This window comes from Hippichthys cyanospilos, chromosome 4 (genome assembly GCF_059441005.1).
Source record: "Hippichthys cyanospilos isolate Australia breed blue-spotted pipefish chromosome 4, RoL_Hcya_1.0, whole genome shotgun sequence".
In the NCBI taxonomy this organism is placed as follows: Eukaryota; Metazoa; Chordata; class Actinopteri; order Syngnathiformes; family Syngnathidae; genus Hippichthys; species Hippichthys cyanospilos.
In genome coordinates, this window is record NC_142372.1 from 18,446,408 (window position 1) to 18,467,027 (window position 20,620).

At 39.1% G+C, this 20,620-nt stretch overlaps 1 protein-coding gene across 7 annotated transcripts in view; it reads left to right on the top strand.

Moving 5' to 3' along the window:
* The window catches only part of baz2ba (bromodomain adjacent to zinc finger domain, 2Ba), a 94,883-nt gene that overhangs the window by 29,933 nt on the left and 44,330 nt on the right, over positions 1–20,620 (top strand). For all 7 annotated transcript variants that reach the window (XM_088413003.1, XM_088413000.1, XM_088413004.1 and 4 more), the window contains exon 3: positions 18,273–18,452. In XM_088413003.1, coding sequence (XP_088269129.1) covers positions 18,275–18,452 — 178 coding nt within the window. In that variant the 5' untranslated portion in view covers positions 18,273–18,274. The remainder of the gene's footprint in view (positions 1–18,272; positions 18,453–20,620) is intronic.

The window sequence follows — 20,620 nt, forward strand, 5'->3', positions numbered from 1 at the left end:
AAAAATAGCACATCTAAATAAAATTCCTTCTATTCCATCACTGGTTTTCCACCAGACAGCTAACCCTCCCCATCAGAAGTATGTAATTCATTTTTTATGCTACGCATACAAGTATTGCATTCAAACAAACAATGCTGTAAGGTAGTAAAGCTAACCATTGAATGTCCTCGAGCATGCTCCTTTTGTGGACTGTGTTTCTTCCTTGCATTTTGGCAAAATCTTCACCATCACCGCCAAAGATTTTGAGGGAAAAAAAAACGTCTTAATTGCTCTTCATAAGACATGATATTCATAATGTAGAGCTTTGCTGCTTGTTTGGTTATTATAGCATCCTCAAAGACATTCGGAAGTATTGAATACAGTATTGCATTTTCTGGTAATTGTTTATTAAAATTTTCTACAATTTAAATATTTTTTGTCATCTTTGAAAAACAGTCATTGTTGAGTTTGTCATTTTCTGGTGTCATTTAGTGTGCAATTTTTTGGGCATACACAAAGGTTCATTTTAACAAACATTGTAACAGCGGCAAATGCAACAACTCAACTTGTGGAGCTGTAATTAAACTGATTAATAGTGACCTGATTTTCATAATTGCGTGTTAAATTGGCATGTTGCCTTTCTTTATTGCCCAAGCATTTGTTTATAAGGTTTTTTTTTTCCCCTCATTGCTTTGCACTTGTTAGTCTTTTGGCTAAATAGGGTGTTATACAATTCACAGTTAGGGATTCAAATGATGCGTATTATTTACAAACACATGAAACATCCCTCATGTTGGACGACATTCAGATGTATTGCATTCTATATCTGATGCAGCACTATTATCGCATGTTGGCCAGGACTGCTGTATGTGCGGCATAAATCAAAATTTCCAATTGTCCATCAGCAGCTGTTTCATTTCAACTGAGTATTGAGTAGAGACTGCTGTCTGTCACAGAGTACTCAGAAACAGTGGTATTTTTATATTCAAGCGCCCCAATTTAGAATTTTTTTACGGTCGCTTGGTTGTCTGAGTGAAAGTCCCATTTTGTGCTCACATTCTCCGATTTTGTCCTTGTTTATTTTGCTAAATGTCTTGAGTGCTGAGAAGAAGCTGATGATGCTGTTAAATCTTTAAATCATAGCAAGTAATAGAAGCACAGTACACGTACTTGCACTGTATAATGGTATGGCAGGGTCACAATTTAAACTTGTAAGGCATTTACTGATTTTTTTTTTTTTTTTATTAATATGACGAGCAGCTCGGTTAAGCAGTGGTTAGCTTTTCCGCTTCACAGTTCAGGAACCAAGTTCAAATCCACTGGCTCTGCCCTTCCTGTGTGGCGTTTGCATGTTCTCCCGGAGCCCGCGTGGGTTCTCTCGGGGCACTATGGCTTCCTCCCACATGCCAAAAAACATGCATGACAGGTGTATTGGACATATTAAATTGTCCCGAGGTGTGATTGGGTGGGTGAATGGTTGTTTGTCTCTGTGTGCCCTGCAATTGACTCGCAACCAGTTCAGGGTGTCCCCTGCTCACTCGCCGCAGGTGGATGGGATAGGCACCAGAAAGCCAGAGACCCTTGTGAGGATAAGGGGCTATAGAAAATGGATGACTTGTGAAAATAAGCAGCTATGGATGGATGGATGGATGGATGTAATATATATATGTATGTAATGTATGTGACATTTGGCATCTAGCCTTCAAGACCTTCACTGAAGGCTCAAACGGCAGAAGCACAAACCAACATCTACAACTGAAATAAAATGATCATTTATTTCCAACTGTCTTACAGTCTTCATTTCGTAGCCTGTGTCTTGGCCGCGCAGCTTCCAATCATTCGTGGTTCATTCTTTCCCTTTGGTGAGAGTCGTACCGTAGAAGGAGAGGCTGGGCTTTGAGTCTCGACTTATGTACTCTTGAAATATTGCTTATCAATTTGCATACAGTAAGCATTGATATTTTATTACCAACCACACACAAACACAATGTTTTGGCTGCTTTGTGTGAATCTGGTGTAATATGGATGTAAGTAATTGCCTAATATTGCAGCTTGAGTGTGTGCGTGCATGCGTGGGCAAGCGCACGCACGTGTGATTTTTGTAACGGTACAAAGATGTCCCCAGGGGTTCTTTCCCCCCCCTTTTCTCATTACAAATGCTAATGTCACATTAATGAAATCGGCTTAGTTGAAGTTTATAGCGTAGCCTACACTGATAGATTTGGCCTCGGCACTTCCCACATATTTCAAGTTGAATCATATTTCTTTTGGGCATTCTATTCTAGGTTACTCCAAAGTCTGATGTCCAAAAGTGAAACTTTGGAAGGAAAAGTCTGTGCGCCAGGCTTTTTAGTCATTGTTGCCGACTGAGGCCACAGGCAGCCATCTGCCTAAAAGACGACAGTTAGCCTTTTTACAGCAGTAATGGCCTCAATGAGGGGCTGGCTAATGTAAACATTGTGTTAATGTGGTAGAGTTGCTAGCTGTTAATCATTGCTCAACACTGTGCTTGTCAGGCACAACAACATGGCAGGGAATTAATCACGGATATGGATGTTTGATTTTATGCAGATAACATGGTAAGCAGCTTTGTTAAGATGCCATTACAGTACGCATGTGTATGTAAGGATACGTTTAAGTATCCACGATTCCAGTAAGGGTAAAATCTTTGGGTTATGGACCTTAAAACTCATGACTCATGCATGGAGGTTAATTTTACTGCTGATTCATGTTACAGCACCCTCAAATACATACACTAAATACATACACTATCTCACAGATTTTTAACACACTAACAAAGTACAGTACTTTCAGACATCTGATGACTTCTGTATTTGGAAATCATGTAGTGTAACTTAGAAAGAACAGGTCTCAAACTAAAAAGTAATATGCCTGGGAGTGTAAATGTATGCTGACTTGGTATGCGTTGCTGCTTTGTATGTATTAAAGGCCTATACTTTATGTAGCATGCTGTTGACTGAAAAATTACATCACATTTCCTAACTGTCATGGTTTACCTGTTTTCTGGATTTGATGGTGACATTTGCAAGTGGCAAAAATGGCTGTCCCCTGAGATTGATAAAAACAGGTTATTTTGCTGCCTAATTCATATTATTCATATTATTGCTTTTTTTTTTTCTTTCTTAAAGATAATCTAGAAATGTATTGTACTAAAACTAAATGCAACCAAACTGTATAGGCAGTGATTATTTGGGGTACCACCAGAGAGAGCCTGTGCACCACTAGTGGTAATAGAACAAATTTAAGAATTGTTACTCTAGAACAGGAGGACCAATTTTCACATATCATGAGTGGGACTAGAAAGTATCCCTCATGATAAGCTTTGGGTTAAATTGCCAAAACCATCCTGAACATCCCTTTGTTAAACGTATCAATTTTTCGACTGTTTTTTGTAGCGTTTTCTGACCCCTTGCCATCCTTAACTTTGTCCCAAAATGTGAAAACACTAAACTCTAAAGCTTCAACAAAGACTGATAAAAGATTGTGCCTTGCAATTAAAAGCCAATTTGGTAAAAGTGATTACGTTATGCTAATCATGGGAGATAATATCATGAAAATCAGTGCAGGAGAGGAGATAGATTGTGTGTGTGCGGGTGTGTGAAGTGAGAAGGAGTGACAGTCCAGCCGCCATTACAAGCTGCTGATTTCTGCAGAGTGCTTCATAAAATGTCAGAGCGCCTCTCCCTGAGCAAGACACTGAAAAATGGCAGCGCTGTGATGTGCTGGCACCTCACCTGCTGCACCATGTGTCGTTCCCCCCCTCCTCTTCGCCCTTCCTTTCTCGGTGTCTCTGTGTGGAGAAAGTGTGCATTTGTGCAAATGTGGGTCTGCTTGTCTATGCACGTTTGTATGTATTTGTGTGTGTGTGTGTGTGTGTGTGTGTCTACGTACATGCTGTGCTGGCCTCCCTCCCATGTTGCAGTGAAGCGGAACAGAGTGGCTGACTGCCCGCTGCTCCTACTCCCCCTTCTCCGTCAATACAACACAATTCTTTTCCAACCAGTCTTTTTAACATCAAGTACTATTTATAACTTAGACATATAATAGTTCCAATTCACCATGATGTCAGACATTCTCATATGTGGCAACAGGCCAAGTGGTTGCTGATGGTCCCACTAGTGAACAATTGATCAATTGAGAAAACAGATGCAATTGATCAAATGTGGGTAGACAAACTATGGACCCTGAGCCTTCTTGCATGTTTATTATTCATTAGCCTACTTTTTTTTTCTATTTTGTTTTTGCAGGATATTGCATTTTCAAAAATAACGAGTGAAGCAGTTTTCTCTTATTCATTTTGCATTAGCTAATCGAATACTAAAAATGAATGTATATAATCAAACAAAGAATATGGTTTGTTTCTATTTCTGGCATTAACTAAAAGGTTAATAGAATAATGTCAGATAATGACCATGACAATTGACGGGGTGGAGAATTAATGCAGGAAACAACAAATGAAATAGTTTAACCTTGGTCATGATAGATGCAGCCAACACTCGTTTACAAATGATGCTTACTAGCATGTACGCCACTGAGTGGTCTTTATGGCGAAACCCGTAAGTATCCTGGTGTCTTTACAAATATTGTGAACTTGTCTATATTGATTGGCATATTGAGATTAATGCTTCATTTGGTCACCAGATCGTGTGCCACTGGTAACTTTGTTTCCCTTTACTGCCCTTTTTTTTTTTTTTTTTTGCCTCATTGTTTACCTTAATTTGTTGCGTGAAACAGAAAGCCAGGGTCCTTTCACAAACTCATTTCATGTCCGTGGGCGTTATTAATGATGGCCTCAACAAAGACATCAGACAGTATAAAGGTAAAAAGGAGAAAGAGGAGAGCCTCAGAGGGAGAAAGGTGTAAATGGGCTGGGGCTATAAATAATGAACAGAGCGGAGATGGAAGCATATTTTTCACTTAGTATTCTTAATAATTATGACTGAATGAGGTTTGCTATTTAGTAAGTACCAGTGAACACCAAGTCTTTAATCAACTGGTGCTAAGGTAGAAAAAATAAACACATCTGGACACATCTCACATCTGTCATTCTTTGGCAGCATTTGCTTTGGTTCTGAGTAAGCAAGCTGAAAGGATGCCTGCTTGCAAATAGATTTAAATGATTCATTAACTGTCAAAATAGAAGCGGGTATATTTTCTGTCAGTTGAATCAGCCAGCTGACTTAACGTTCTCATCGGCTAATGGTTTCTTGTAATATGAACATAGTTCAGCCCAAGTGTGTGTGTGTGTTGGGTGAATGAATGTTGTATGCCATGGATACGCCAAATGTATGAAGGTTTTGCTTACAACCAAATTTTGAAGGGGGTTGCGTTGCTCGTAGGAATATGTTTGGTATGCACTTTGTTTTTTGTTTTTTTAAATTAAAAATGTCTTCCTCAATGTCCACCTCAGTGTCTGCACAAACTGACATCCAAAATGTGATTTGAATTACATAAGTTTTCTTTAGCCACAACATGACTAAACATGACTGCCCCCATCTGGGTGCCGCTCTCCATATAATATAAATAGCAATTACTAGACTTACGAATATATGTAAAAGAAGAAAAAAATGCTGGTTGGATAGAATACATTTTACATCTGATTGAAATTTATCATCGGTTTTCAAAATAAATACTTTTCTAAATATTACATACAGTATTGTCACTAAGCACATCAAAATGACACAATGTCGTGTATAGTTAAAGAGATTTTCTTGCCTAAGCTTTTAAAGAACTGTGATTTTGACTTGGTTCAAAAAGCTAAGCAAATCTTCTAGGTAGCACTTCACTTACATGTAATCTGGTAATTTATTTAGAATAATAGTAGATTTGATTTTCAGCAAACCTTGCATATTTGGTAACTTTCATGTTTTTTTTTTTTTATCAGAAATTCTTTGTCCCCAACATTGGACAATCTTAGATATATTCGTTACCGTCTGTACAATGTAATGGATTTAACTACTTCATTATCATTAAATAAAGGAAATTGTACGTGTAACACATGTACTATTTACTATTACATGATGTAACGAAAACTAGGAAATACAATTTGTTGTGACACAGTGGAACATTAATTGGATAAAAAAAAAGTAAGTACAATTTGGCCAGAGAGAGGGAGAAATACAACAGCAGAAAATGGCATTCTTTAGCATGATGATTCAACAGTCACGGGAAATGGTAGTCATGAATAAGTGAATGTATTTCTGCTGTCACGCACTGTTGGCATACTCACCAAGAAATGTTATATATTTGTCACAAATGAAGTTGTACATTGTATGAATGAATCAAAGTGCAGTGGGCACAAGTGGCTTGAATAAGGAAAGGCTCACCACTCCTTTAGCTGCTTCATTGTTCTAGCATTGTCAGTTGTTTTGCTGTTTTAAATGCATGTCATTTGCATTATGCATATGTGGGGTACTGTTCTCATTTTCTCTCCTCAATCGCTCTTAGACTTGCTTGTTTGTGCCTTCGCTGTCATCCCTTGATAAGGCCTTTTATAAGTACACTATTTCATTTTTGCGGCAAAATTGGCCTTAGTTTTAATCTCTCCTTAACACTACTCGTTAAGTTGATGATTAAACTATTGTTATTTTCACAGAAAATTCTGGATATTAAGACTCTACTGTAAATGCTATCACAACCAGATGGTTGAAATTTCTTGCTCTAAAAAAAATTACAATTCTACAAGACATCAGAAGAGTTACAGATGTAAGTCAGCAAACACTATTTGATGATTGTAGCTTAACACCACATACATGTATGACAATCATATTGATTACAAATTTTTCAAATGCATTCAGGAACATCTTGATTGTTGATTTGTGCAGAGGCTAAATGTGCTTTTAAACGCAGAACTTTTATTTCCTGCATTTGATCTGTGTGTGAGGCCAGTGATATAATTTGTATTTAAGCAGTGTTTAAAGCCCAGGGGTGCAATTTCTGCAAATCATCACATTGGGCCTATTATACTTAGATTCATGCTCGGGAAACTGGATAGAGCAAATGCAAATTGTGCAAATACGTGTTTAAATGGTACATGTAATTAATGGAGCATTGGTGTATCATTTCTCCTCAACTTTGTTGTTGGCACATGCTTTAGTGGTGTTGAAGTTGGAAGTCCTCAATTAAGTCTTTAAACACACGGGACTGCTGTGTGTGAGTAAACTAAATAACATTGATATATATCACCTTTTATAAACAGTACTTTTCATTCCCAAGCACCATTAAGATACCCAATGGGAACAATGTGTTCAAAACAGAAGGATCAGAATCTTCTGAACTGAAGTCACAGCATTTGGGATCGGTATGCTCTCCATGCGTAACCATAAAGCTCCATCCTCAACTCAATTCCATTAGTCCCAAATTGTCTTGCGAGGATCACAAGTGTGATGCCAAAATATAATAAATAAATAAAATATAATACTCACCCAACTCGGATGTCACCAACTCCGGTTCTCAGGGCAACAGGTTTTCGGTGTAACCCTCTTCCGATGCGCCTGATTCACATAATCAAGGCAATTATCAAGCCTCTGCTGAGCTTCCTGATGAGCTGATCATTTGAATCAGGTCCGTCAGAGGAAGGTTCCACCAAAAACAGGCTGAAGAAGGGCCCTCGAGGACCGGAGTTGGTAACCCCTGCTCAAGCTGCTTGTTCAAAGTAAGAACTTGGGGAAAGTTAGTATTTAAAACTCCAGTTCTCAGAACACTAAGGCTGCAGTTCTGTGCTGAATCAACTGAAAACTTTTATTGTTGTTCTTTGCAGTGTTTCACAGTTTAGAACTGAGATGCATATTACGTCCTCTGACCCAATCCGAACATTACAGACCTCTCAGGTTTGCTTATTGTGTGCTATTGGGCCGCTTCTAGTCTGTGCCAGAAGCACGACATTGAAATGTCTTGCTCGTCAGTCAACAAATGGCTGATCACTACATAAAATTTACTGCTGTGATTTAACATTGTGTCTTCATGGTGGTCTGTATTTTTTTGTGTTGTATTTTCGATAGGTAAAACCTTTGGCTATGATATATACAGTAATACTGTATACAACCTAGCTTGCCGTTTATCTCGATCCCAAATTGTGGCGCTGTTGCATGCGTTCTATTCAGATTGTAGCACAAGTGGAAACTCATCTAAGCTTTTTTTTTTTTTTTTTGAGTAGTGCCAATGATTACCTTGAATGAGCCCCACAATTGCAAAACAGAGTTTTGAGTGATGAAGCTAAGAGTGAAAAAGAGCAGTTTATTGCTCTTAATAATTTTGGGGCAGCCAGCATAAAACTTGAAGGCATTGATTTGAACTCATCTCTTGTGCATGGGTATTGAATGCATCTGTCCATCCTACATAAGATTATTTAAAAACTTGTGGGAGCACACCTGAAAAATTGGTTCTGGTAGAGGTCAGCACATTATTTTCACACTGTGTTGAAAGCAACCCAATGCAAGGAAAGTTGAAAGAAGTTTGCTCAAATGTGATATGGCATGGCTCCTTCAGGTGACTGGCTCAAATTCAGCCCACAGATCATTGTCAACTCAAAATGGCATTGCTAAATAGATTATGCTGTGATTTAAATTTTTGTTTCTGGCATTTCAAAAATGTTTAAAGCGACACTGAACTTAATATTATTTCTGTCTATAGCTGAACTGCTTTTCAAAAGTTAGAATTTTATTATAGGTAACTGAAATACTTTTAATGTACAATTCATTTCTTAAAAACATACTTGCTGTCGACGCAAAAGGACATTACATGCTTGGGCAATGGCCACATTTTTTCAAACGCTGTCCACTGAAAATGACATCACATGTGCTCATGGACACCTCACATGTTTTTTTGCAGTATTTTTGCTCATTTGCCCATCAATCCCGATTGCTTGTTTGTCCCTGATTTGCGAACCTGTAGTACATCAGGCTCTTGGTTTTTCCTTTCCGGTTCATTGTGAAATTTAAATGGAAAAAAATTTGAACTTTGCAATCCTAGGACCAATATACTACTTTTGCTAAGTGTGGTCTCTTGAAACACCATGTACGCGCTTCAAATTAGTTGCTTTCTCTTAGTTCACCATTGTGGCACTAAATTTTACACTGTCACTTTAAGTTATATAAGATGTAACAAATTTCTGGTAAATTCATGTTAGCTTGAGGAAAAAGGAAAGAAGATTATTGTCGTGGGTGTCTTTGAGTTTGTCATCAGGATGGTGGCATTCTGCGCTTGAGTCATTATGGAGTTTAGTAAACAAATGTGGCGAACAGATCATGTTCATTCTGTAGAAGTGTAATGAGCGTTGAGGCTGTCAGATGAGCGAGGAGCAAGCAGAGGGAGAAGAGCAGATTCATCAGGGATGATTGTCTGCTGCACATTGCTGTTTTGTTGATGCGAACACCCTGCTCTGTTACCATGGGGAGAATAATTAGCTCTGGCTGGATGCAGATGTGGATGAGCGTAAGAGATGGGAATTTGTTATTGAGCTGACTTCATGATATTTAAAATGGTGCATTATGGGTGTGTGTGTGCGCATAAATGCATACGGAAAACGCACACTAGGATACAGTACACACCGACTCCAGGCTCATTCTCATCTATTTATGGACAGGAAATGGGAGTGGTGCTATATCTGTTGGAGTAGAGTAACACTATTCTGTCAGACATAGGTTTTGACATCAAACGCAATGTGACAAGCCTATCTTATTCCTCTCCAGCGAGTCATCACCATGTCCCAAAATCACATTATTGTCACTGGGAACCCGGCAGTGACGGATGTTGAGTAGGGGTGTTGATTCCAGCCTTTGGCAAACAAAGTGCACTTGAAAAGGGATATAAAGTATTTGGCAAGAGCCAATTTCTTGTTGTTTGAAAAAAAACACACACACAATGTGGCATGTTGCAGGTTTTTATAGTTTATTTAAAACCCCTTAAAGGGAAACAAGGGCATGCCTTACTTCAGGGACCTGCGAATCCCGCTTCTGGGAGCGTCCCTTCCATATGCTTACACGCTGGATTGGATCATATCGTTACCTTTTTGCCCTGGCCAGGAAGTAAGAGGCTCTTGTGTGGTAAGCTCCACTGTTGGAGGCAGACAGGCGGACAGTGGTGTGACTGTAATAAGACCTGTGGCCGGCAGCGCAGCCGAGGCGAGCTGAGGCGTGGTGAGCGATTGTGCCCATCCCCAATGTGCCCTGCACTGCCATCTGTCACTGGGCAGGAGTAGAGCTCAGGGAGGGGCCTGAGACACTAGTTGTTGACACCTATACAGGCCGCACTGGGGCACACAGTCTCTTTGTGCTCATTACCTGGCCTTTTTGCCTATGCTTGGTGATATGCCAAACTGTACAATTCACGTTGATATGTTTGTGTATTCATTAAATCCCCATTAATCGCAGGGATAAAGACCCACCTACACTAAGTAAAAAATAGTTAAGTTGAACATTAAGTTAAGGTACTTAAAAAAAAAAAAATTCTGTCAATTGTTTAAAGCCCCCCCTTCCACACACACACACGAAAATTTTAAATGCATTATTCTCATAAAAGCACACTTACTTACGCACACTCATTTTTAGTGTATGTTTTCACTTGCTGTCATGAAATTGGAGACCATAACTTTGAAAACATGCTGTTTGATCAAGCTGTTTGTCACTTCCAACTGAAGCTTACTGTAACACTTTTAAAAGGGACGTTTCAAAAGCAAATGAACTATTTTGGCGTTATGAAAGTATTTTCTGTTGTTATCATGCAAGTCATGCCACTTCAAACTTTGCCATGATGTCAAATTTTGGGTGAAATTTCAGCTCCCTAGTGTCTTCTTTCAATGACTTTCTAGGAATTTTACCAACGATTATGCATATATGACATACTTAACATATTACACTTGATTTACATAACTGTTTTTAAATTATTGTGAACAATCATTAAAATGATCGGTGTCTTTACATAAACTGGATAGCCCTTCGTATTACTCAGTACCACAGAAGTAGCTCTCGGTTTCTAAAAAGTTGGTGATTCACTCGGCAAATAAACAAATGTGCTATTACTGCTATCTGATCAGTCCAAATCACGCTACGGGAAGATAATTCTGAAGAACTAATGTTATTCAAACTAGAGACTGACTGATACGGGTTTTCAGGACCAATCCCGATTAGTAGCAATAGAGGAGGCGGATAACCGGTCTTTGAAACGTATGGCATTCCTGCCTGATAATTCACCAAGGATGGCTTTAGATAGCATGCTGTTCAATGAGTGCAGCCGTTAACAAACTTGCGTCATTGGCAAACCCGGAATCACTTCTATGGTCAAAACGATTAAAATACTGTATACCTTAATATCGATAATCACGTTTGAAATATAATTAAAAAAAAAAGAACTTATGGCATTCCTGCCTGATAATTCACAGAGGATGGCATCACATTGCATGCTGTTTGATTAGCGTGGCCTTCTGCAAACCTGGAAACGGAAGTGCATCATAAACAATGTTCATAATCCTTTGGTCTTTCACGGTGTGAGTGCCATGGAGCTCAACATTATCCAATGACATCATCTTGAAATTTGCCAGCGAAGTTCAGGTCCTTTTTTTGCCACTACTCCACAATTTGGAGCTCCCAGTTCCAGGCAGGGTTGGAAAAGCCGAGTTCCAACATTCCCTGAATGCAGCCTATAATAGGACAAACAGTAAAATGAAAAAGCCCCAAGTGAATTTTATTAATATAAATTGCTTTTCACAAATTAGATTAGAGTATTGCTATAGACTCTTCTGTATTTATTAGGCTACTACAGCATTTGTGTATAATTATTTCTAAAGCAATAGCACTTGCTGAACACGATGGTCATGTTAATTAGCATGTCATTAGGATTTTACATTGACTGCTCACATTTGCGCTAGTGATATTTCGAAAACTGTCATGTATTAAAATATACAATATTTTGTTTTGCAATTCTTTTAATTGCATGTTTAGTTTTTAACGATAAAATCCAAGCTGGGTCTCTTTAAACAACTTGAAGCACGCTTGTATTAAAAAAGATTCTGGCCTGGGATGTTTCTAAAACGAAGTATGTCATGTATTATTATTTTGAACAGTAAAATTCAAGATGGGTGTCTCAACAACAAGCGCGCTTGTATTGAAATAAAAGGTTGTGGCCTGTTTTGTTTCTAAAACAAAGTATGACATGTATTGATAGTATATACTATAGCTGCAAATTATTTTAATTGTGTGCTTAATTTTAACAGTAAAATCCAAGCTGGGTGTCTTTAAACAACTTCAAGCAGGCTTGTATTAAACAAAAAAGATTCTGGCCTGCTGGTCAGAAATGGAAGCCAATCCAATGACCGTTAAAAAGATGTCGCAAGAAAGAAACCAGGATGTTGTACAATAGACCACATACCCTCACAAGCCAGTGATTGACTGTGGCTGTAGTGTGTGCGCATGCTGAGAGGGGGAGGAGAAAAGGGGTCAGGCAAGCTTGCTTGTGCACTCCCCTGCCATAAGCAAGATGATCTTTGTCAGTTGGGTTGATTGACAACTAGACTGTGCAGAGCAAACAGCCATATGGGCATGTGTGCGCGCCATGCCTCTCCAAAACGTTCCCACATCAGCAGCTCTCCAAATAAGAGCGGGACGTGTTTGTGTCAAGCTGTTTGTCCATGGCACACGAGAATTAAACATTATGTATTAAATCATCAAAATGTTCAAACGAATTATTATTCATCATACTAAACTTGTCTAGCTTAATGCTAACAAAATGCAAAAAGCCATAGACCGGCTAATGGCATTTCGCATAGATGTTACTCAAGTGTTTTTGATGCCATTGTCTTTATAATGTTCATTTAACATTTACTACTACGGCAAATGACTGGACAGAACACTGTTGCACTGTTGTCTGAATGTGATAGTTTCCATACCGTCAGTCTGCAAAGCTTTTTGGTTTAAGAGAGCTTGTGAAGTGGATGCAGTCATGATGCCATTTTGTTAGCGGCAGTAAAGTGCAGAAAGAAAGCAAGCTGGAAGCCACCACCGTGTGTCTTTGAATGGGGTCAGGGCATCACACGGAATAATGCATTTCCCTCCCAAGCCTTCCATTACGGCTGGAGAAGAGACATTGTGTCCACACTCTGATTACCACTGATCCATGCTGATGACTCTGTTGGTGGATTATCTCAGTTAGTATCAGCCATCTGTTACTGTGTCTGTGTGGTGTTGTGTGTGTGATCGTTGTAATGGTAAGGAGGGAAAGGGGCAGGCAGGACTGCGACACACATCGGGGGTAGAGGGTTTGAATTTGAACCACTTAGTTGTTTTGCGAGCACTATAGCTTTTTTCCCCAGTCATAACTTGCGTGGCGTCCTACTGTATATAGTTTATTCGAAAATTATTGTGATGCTTAGCGATCAAAACTGTTAACTAGCAGGGCTTTCCAGTAACAATACAGTTTGGCATAACTTGCTGCGGTATAAATCGGCATACTTTCATCGTATCTTGCCCTGGGCCCTGCACAAGAACATGGCAGGTGTAAGAAGGACAGCACCTGAAACAGCTGTTGAAGACAAAAATCAAATGCAAAATAATTTGCAACGTCCCCTTGAAGTTTCATGTTAAACTAACACTAAAAACAGACCCAGACTTAAAAACTTACTTGTAAGCATGCCATTGTAAGCATGCTATCATAAATTATCTAACAGAAATGAGTCGATATTTATGTTCAGTCTCAATGTGGCTGTTAATTTTGAAAAATTATTGAGCAATAGTTCCTACTTAGTAAAATGCAAATTTTTAATAATTTACCAAAATAAAGTGTTAGAATTGGTGTTATAATGGCATTTTGGGATTAACACAGGCATTCCTCATTCTGCGTTGTGGCTCCATTCCACTGTGTTGCGTGTCTGTAGCCATGTTACTAAATGAGAGCGGTTCCATATCCAGAGTATCCCCTGTTATACTCCCAACATATCTTTTCAAGTTAAATGAAAATGTAAACATGTACCTATCGATTCCTATAGTAAACAGCTCTCCAAAATGTTAAAATAACATGTTATACTTCCATTCATTAGTTTAAACAACAAAACAACAAACAAAAAGTGCTGTGTTTACGGGGTCAACAGAAGTCCTTATGATGTTATAAAGTTAATTGAAAAATTTAAGTGACGTTACCACAATTTTAAATTGATTTGTTATTGGCCATTAATTTGTTATATAAATGGCCCGGCCCAGAATTGGTCCATTCTTTTAAGTTTTGTTACTGTGTCAACACTGCATGCAAGGCCAGAATCGAAGCGGCATCGGGCATTACACCACCACCTCTATTCTGAATACACACTTATACATCGTACCCCCCCAACCTCGTTGAGATGAAGCTGACATGCACTGGCTCCTACATGCAACCATAAAACCACATTTCTGTTTATAGCAATAGAATCTCCTCAAGGGCTGTTGCACCCAGCAAATGTTAGCCACATGCACTGACAGCTGGGCGCTGTGTTGTAGGCCCTATTGGTGGCGCACTGGTACACACCTTATAAATCATAGCCCGACCATTAGCATAAATTCTCTTCCTTCTCCTTGCAACTGCAAGACCTGCTGTTTGTGTTTGCAGCGCTTCTTGTTGATTGGCTGCCACTGTTCAAGTCAAATTGATTTAGCTGCTCACAGAAATTGTAGCATTGGCCATTGTGGCGCATGCTGTTAATTATCTATAAAATCAAGCTAATTCCGATGCTAAATCCATTTTAATTTCTCATAATTAAGTCAGGATTGGATCTTTAAATACCTTGGCACTGCATTAGTGTTGCAATCATTATGTTTGGCCGTACAAGACCAAGCTCAATGGTATTATTGTTATTGAATTTAATTGCTATGAGTGATCAGTTTGTGGTGGCCGGCGGAAGATGGACTGGTCTCACATTCTTTTCTCCCCCTGCCGTCCTTTCTCTCGCCATCTCTCATCCCCAGAAAGAGGCCCTTTGAGAGATGAGAGCAGATGAGGGGGAGGGTAGCGCCGCTTTACACCTCTGCAAAGGAGGAATTGCTTTTTTTTTCTTGTTTGTTAGGGAGGGGAATCAATTCTATTCACATCATCACATTCTGACAAGGCGAAGCAGTCAGTGTAGATATTGAGAAAATACACTTTGCTTTGGTTTTATTTCTTCATCGTCTGTCTTTTCCACAACAAAATCCCACTTTGTCGTTCATAATTTTTCTCCTCCATCTTTAGCATCTCATTTTCCATCAGCAAAAGGTACGGAATGATGCGCTTCACTTAGCAGCTGACGCCACATAAGCTCGCTTGTCCTCTGAGACACAAGCCTTTTGTTTTCATGTACATTATGATAATTATGAAGGGCCACCGTTGCCTCTCCATCTTCATCACACTTGTTTTCTTCAGGAGCTGCCACAGGCATCACTCTTTTGAAAATGAAACATTTTTCCTCTGAGCCCTCTTTTTCATGCAGTGTCTGACTCCATTCGACAGCGTGTCAACAGTGTTAGCACGTTTACTTGGAACAACCCTAATCTGGCTGTATTTCGGTATTAAAGACTAGGCAAGATATTTTCAGACTTTTAGGCACTTAAGTTGCAGATTGGTACCAAAGTGCAAATGAACACACGTTCCAAGATCAGAATGTCATAGTGAAGAATCTCTTTCTAATCACAATGAAATGTACTTTCTTAAGCTTATTTAAGGGGCTAACCTAAGATTTAAGGACTCAGCTTTACTGTCATTCAAAAATTGGAGTTAGAACAATGCAAATACAGTAGAACAGGTAATATTAGGTATGTTTTGGGTTAGGGAGTTATATTTTATAGAACTATGCACGTAAATCCAATTACAGAACATTAACCTTTGGTTTGTCAAAAGAAATTATGTGGAGATTCAGGACTGCTTCTTTTTGTCTTTGAGAAATCTAGTTTTCATGTCCTTGAGAAATCTAGGCTCTCCATGGAACCTCCTAGCCATGTGACATCACTTTTGAGGATTTGCAAATAAAGCTTTGTGACATGGTGCCGAGTGCGTGCGTAGCACGGTTCTCCAAAATTTTGCCCTACATGTTTTACAGGTCATATATACTTTTCATGCTTTTATCCATTATGGCACATTAATTTATTTGTCGGACTTTAGTTCACATCGTGTCACTTGTGCAATTGGTGAGATTTGTCGGACCTTTGACCTTGCTCATAATTAGACAACCGCCATGTTTCTTTTTGTTTTTTCCACTGCAGCAATGGCTGCCCAAGACGAATGGCACAGCAGCCTCCTCCCCGCGGACTGCAGCAGGTTTCCTTGTCATCTGTGCCTCTTTCTCGCCCCCTCTCTCCCTCTCTCTTGTCAGTGTTGCTCCTGGCGAAAGGCTGATACTTGATATTCAGAGGATAGCAGCTTTTGTCTCAGAGATTTAATCAGTGGCTCTGCAGAGGAGAGAGAGGGAGGGGAGGGGGTGGCGGAAAAGGGGGAAGGCAAAAGAGATGGAGGAAGAGACTGTTTATATGTAATGACACAATAACAAAGCCTGCCTGTAAAACAAAATCTGCAAACTGTGCTTTTGAGGGGGATTTCCATTGCTGGATTAGTGTCAGGCAGAGGGATGTGGCAAAAGAGAAGACAGGAAAGAGTCAGGTTGACGTGAGAGACCGGGGAGGTGACTGTATCCGTGCGTGTGCATGTGTGTGCACAAATTGATGTGTTTGTATTCCGCTTTCATATTTGTTTGGCTGCACACGTTGGCGACTGTGTGGGCACATTGTTTTTTTTGTTGTTTTTTTTGTCAGCAAAAGCAGATTAAAGTTGGCTAATGTAAGTCTGATGTTTGGCTGACAAAATTCTTGTGAGTTTCTCTTGTTGATTGGTTCAAAATGGCTGGCTTGGTTGTGTGATTCCATGCTTTTTTTGATGTTACATCTCAAAATCATGACAGTCTTCAAAGGCCTCAAAAGACTTGCAGATATATAATATCACCAATATATCACTCTTCAATCATGGATACATTCTGAGCTTGATGGGCTTTTAAGCGGCTAGCAGGTATTTAGTTTTCTGTTGCAAGCAAAATATGTACTTAGGTTTTGAGATTCAGATAAGCCACCAATGGTAGTTGCTGCACATCATCTGGCTGCCATCAATCACTTCTTGTTTACCAATGTCTTTAAATACATTATGAGTACTGAGTAGTCTTAACAGATAAATGATTTTTCCACCAATTATGCAATATTAATTTTGTATAAGATTTTTTTTCTAGGTCATTTGCCCTCGTATTTTTAACAGATACAAGCAATTCCTTTCTAATGGGGCTAAAATCATTTTCACACAAAGTTTGGTTATGGCAGATGAACTGCGGCTGCATCTGTCAGTAAAATTTGAGATAACTTATTAAAGGTATTCAGGGCAACAAGTCTGCTGTTAACTTACTAAACAGTCCACTTACTGTAAGGGTTAAGTGCACCTAAAGCTTGTGCTTGGTACATGAAAAACCCAACACCACTGTCACTGTACTTGCATGAAATTTGACGACTTTAGACATAAATAGGCATGTGCCAACAATCATTTGATGGTTTACAGTGGTGTTAAAATGCAATGTTTCAATAATCATTAATACTGTATCAGTTATCAGCACTTTTTCAATCTAATGGGGCAGAATATGATTGGATGCTTGCATTATTTTGGCATGTATCGAGGATAAGGAGGAGGTATGTGTCTTAAAATGAGTTTACCAATGACAGGGCACTACGATGCTACAATTAAAAAGAAAACAAGAATGTTAATGTATTAATTCATTCATATATATTGAATATTTTGCTTACATTTCTTAATTAGAGCCAACCACCCATTCTGTTATGTATATTCCCAAAGTGAAAGGTCATATCTTTTAAAAATTCCATAATTTGGCAACCCTAAACCTTGAAACAGCATTTTGAAAAAAAAAACCCCAAAACAAAACAAAAAAAAACCTCATGCCAACATTCACCAGAGCAAAAGCTGGGACCATATATGGGACAGTTGCAGGTTTCTTGTGTCCCAATGTCAAAATGTGCTTTGTTGTCCACAATTGGCACTTAGACCGACGTTCTCCGTGCAACCTTGCATAGAATCAATAGAAGCTGAGAGGCAGTGAGCATGACCAAATAGAAATATTGTTCAGGGGAAGTGAGATGTGAAAGGAAAAGTGTCAGTGTGTGTATATGAGTTGGAAATGTTGTGCAGGTGTGGCCGTTTGCATACGTGTGTATACGCCGAGGTTTATGTGTGTGCGCGCGTGTGTGTGTGTGTTTTTGCTATTGTAACCCCGTTGATTGGATTGTGTTTGACAGATATGGAGTCTGGAGAGCGGCTGGCCTCCCCTGCGCCCACCCTGTCTGCTGCGCGCACCTCCTCCCCTGCGGCCTCTTCCTCCTCATCCTCCTCTTCCTCGTCATCATCTCCCGCTCCCCACTCAAAGAGCAGCCTGGCCCCGAGCCCCTCGGCTCTGGGATCCACCCTTAGCACCTCTGGTAAGAAACCGTTTTGTTTCTTTTTTCCCCCATCAGTCCTTGGTCGGGTCAATCAATAAAACAAGCCGTCTCAAGAAAAGTCACATCTAGGCATGGGCCAGTAACCTGGTTGAAGGTTTACAATGGTGTTAAAAAGGATTCAATCATCTCTAATACTGTCTATAACCGGTAACACGCGCTTGTCTTTTTTTGCTTAATCTAACGGATTAAACGGAGCAGAATGATTGGCTGCTTGCAGATTTGACTCAACAAGCCACCTCTTTGAAAATAATTGCTTTTTTTTTTTTTTTAACTTCCTGGAATTCTTGGAGGATATGCAGGCGGCCTTTGTCGTAACACCTTTGGCCCAAAACATCATGCTGGAGGACATGACAGTTTGCATGTCTAAACCAATACGTAGGCTGAATTTTGGTGAAGTCACCCACTTGTGGGAGATTGTGGAATGAATATTTATTCATCAAAATCAAGTGCTGATGCTTAGCACGACTGCAGTACCTTTTTTGAGTCTTACCAGATGGCTCACAAAACACAACTTCAAAAAGGCAAACTGTTAAGTGCTCCTTCTTGATCAGAAACACATTTATGGTCATGTTAGTTGAGCAAACTTGCTTTCAGTATATTTTGAAGCTTACAAGTGATAACGTTTAAATTTATTTTGGAAATACATATTATACATTTTTTCCTGTAACATGCTAAGAACAATAAAAAAGAAGAAGAAAATAGATTTATTTATGCTACACATGGTACACATTTCTTAATGACCAAATATTCAGTATTTAATTTAAAATCAAATAGATTAGAGCTGTAATTTTAATACCGTAATACCATGATTATTTTGATCTTGGTTATCATACCGTCAGAATCTAATACATGCCCATGCCTAGTCACAGCACGCAAATGTCATTAAAATACTTAGACCTGAGTGGTCATTGAAAACTAAGCAAAGGTATCATTCCTAAAAAGGAATTTAACATTGTTATAAACCACTTTTTAACATTGTATGCTTTAGTTTTTTTTTTTTTTTACATCAACACCTCTTATAACATTGCTGAAATATTTGAAAATAGTTTGACAATCAAAAAAATCATCTTATTAATTTTCACATTAATTGAATAAAAAATGTATTTAATGTCCCCTTTAAAATGTCCCCTTTGTTTCACGCTAATTGTCAATATGACGTGAGAGTACATAATAATTATGATCTGCAACCTCTAATTTGCCACGAACCACCACGCCTGAGGAAACGTCCTCTATGAAACGGTAGGCATGACTTACAAGGTGATAATCATTTGTTGCACACTCACAGGCACAGCTGTTAGTGCTCGCGGTGAGTGCCACGAAGTGTGCGACAAATGATTGACGCCGTGTATGTCATGCTTTCTCTCTGATTAGTTGTTGGCACAAGATAAGGGGCCAAAGTCGAATTAATTTATTTCACAAGTCATACTTATCATATATGGTGTTTTTTTTTTAAATACTATTGCACACAAGTTTCAAATTTTAATATTAAAAAAACTGTACCTTGGTTGAGAGCTCTAGAGTGAATAATGTAGGAGAAAATGGATGGATGGTCAGCTGTTGAAGATTAAATGCTGTTTTGTATTTCCATGTTACATATAAGCGAACTGTACCTAACAAAGGCACCATATTGGATTTCAAAAAAAGTTGGAGACTCACAGTGACTCTCACGCCACATTTTTCGAATCACTTTGCTAAGCCGTTAAAAGTGACAAATGTGGTCACCTTCATGTTGTGATAGCATTCAGAATCTGCCTTTCTTTCACATGAAAATGAGTTTCCTGCTGTTTTAATTAAACAGTAGTATGTGAATACACCTCATCCCCAACTACCAGAATTTTTTTCCCCCTGCCGCTGACAGCTTGGGTTGCAATTGAAAAGCTGCTGCATTAATGAAACCCAAACAATTAGGGGCTTTCTTTGTGTGAGACACACACATGCTTGGCCATGTCTCCTGACAACGTTCGGCTCTCTGGGTCCAGCTGCCTCAGTTGAATTCAGCATAACACTGCGTGTGTATGTACTGTATATGTATTTGTGACTGTACGTGTGTGAGCAAGTGTGTGTGTAGAAGAGGAGAAAGTGAGCCTCTTCCTATAAGATGCAACATTTTTCATCTATTCAGGGTACAGTACACCATGCCCGGAATA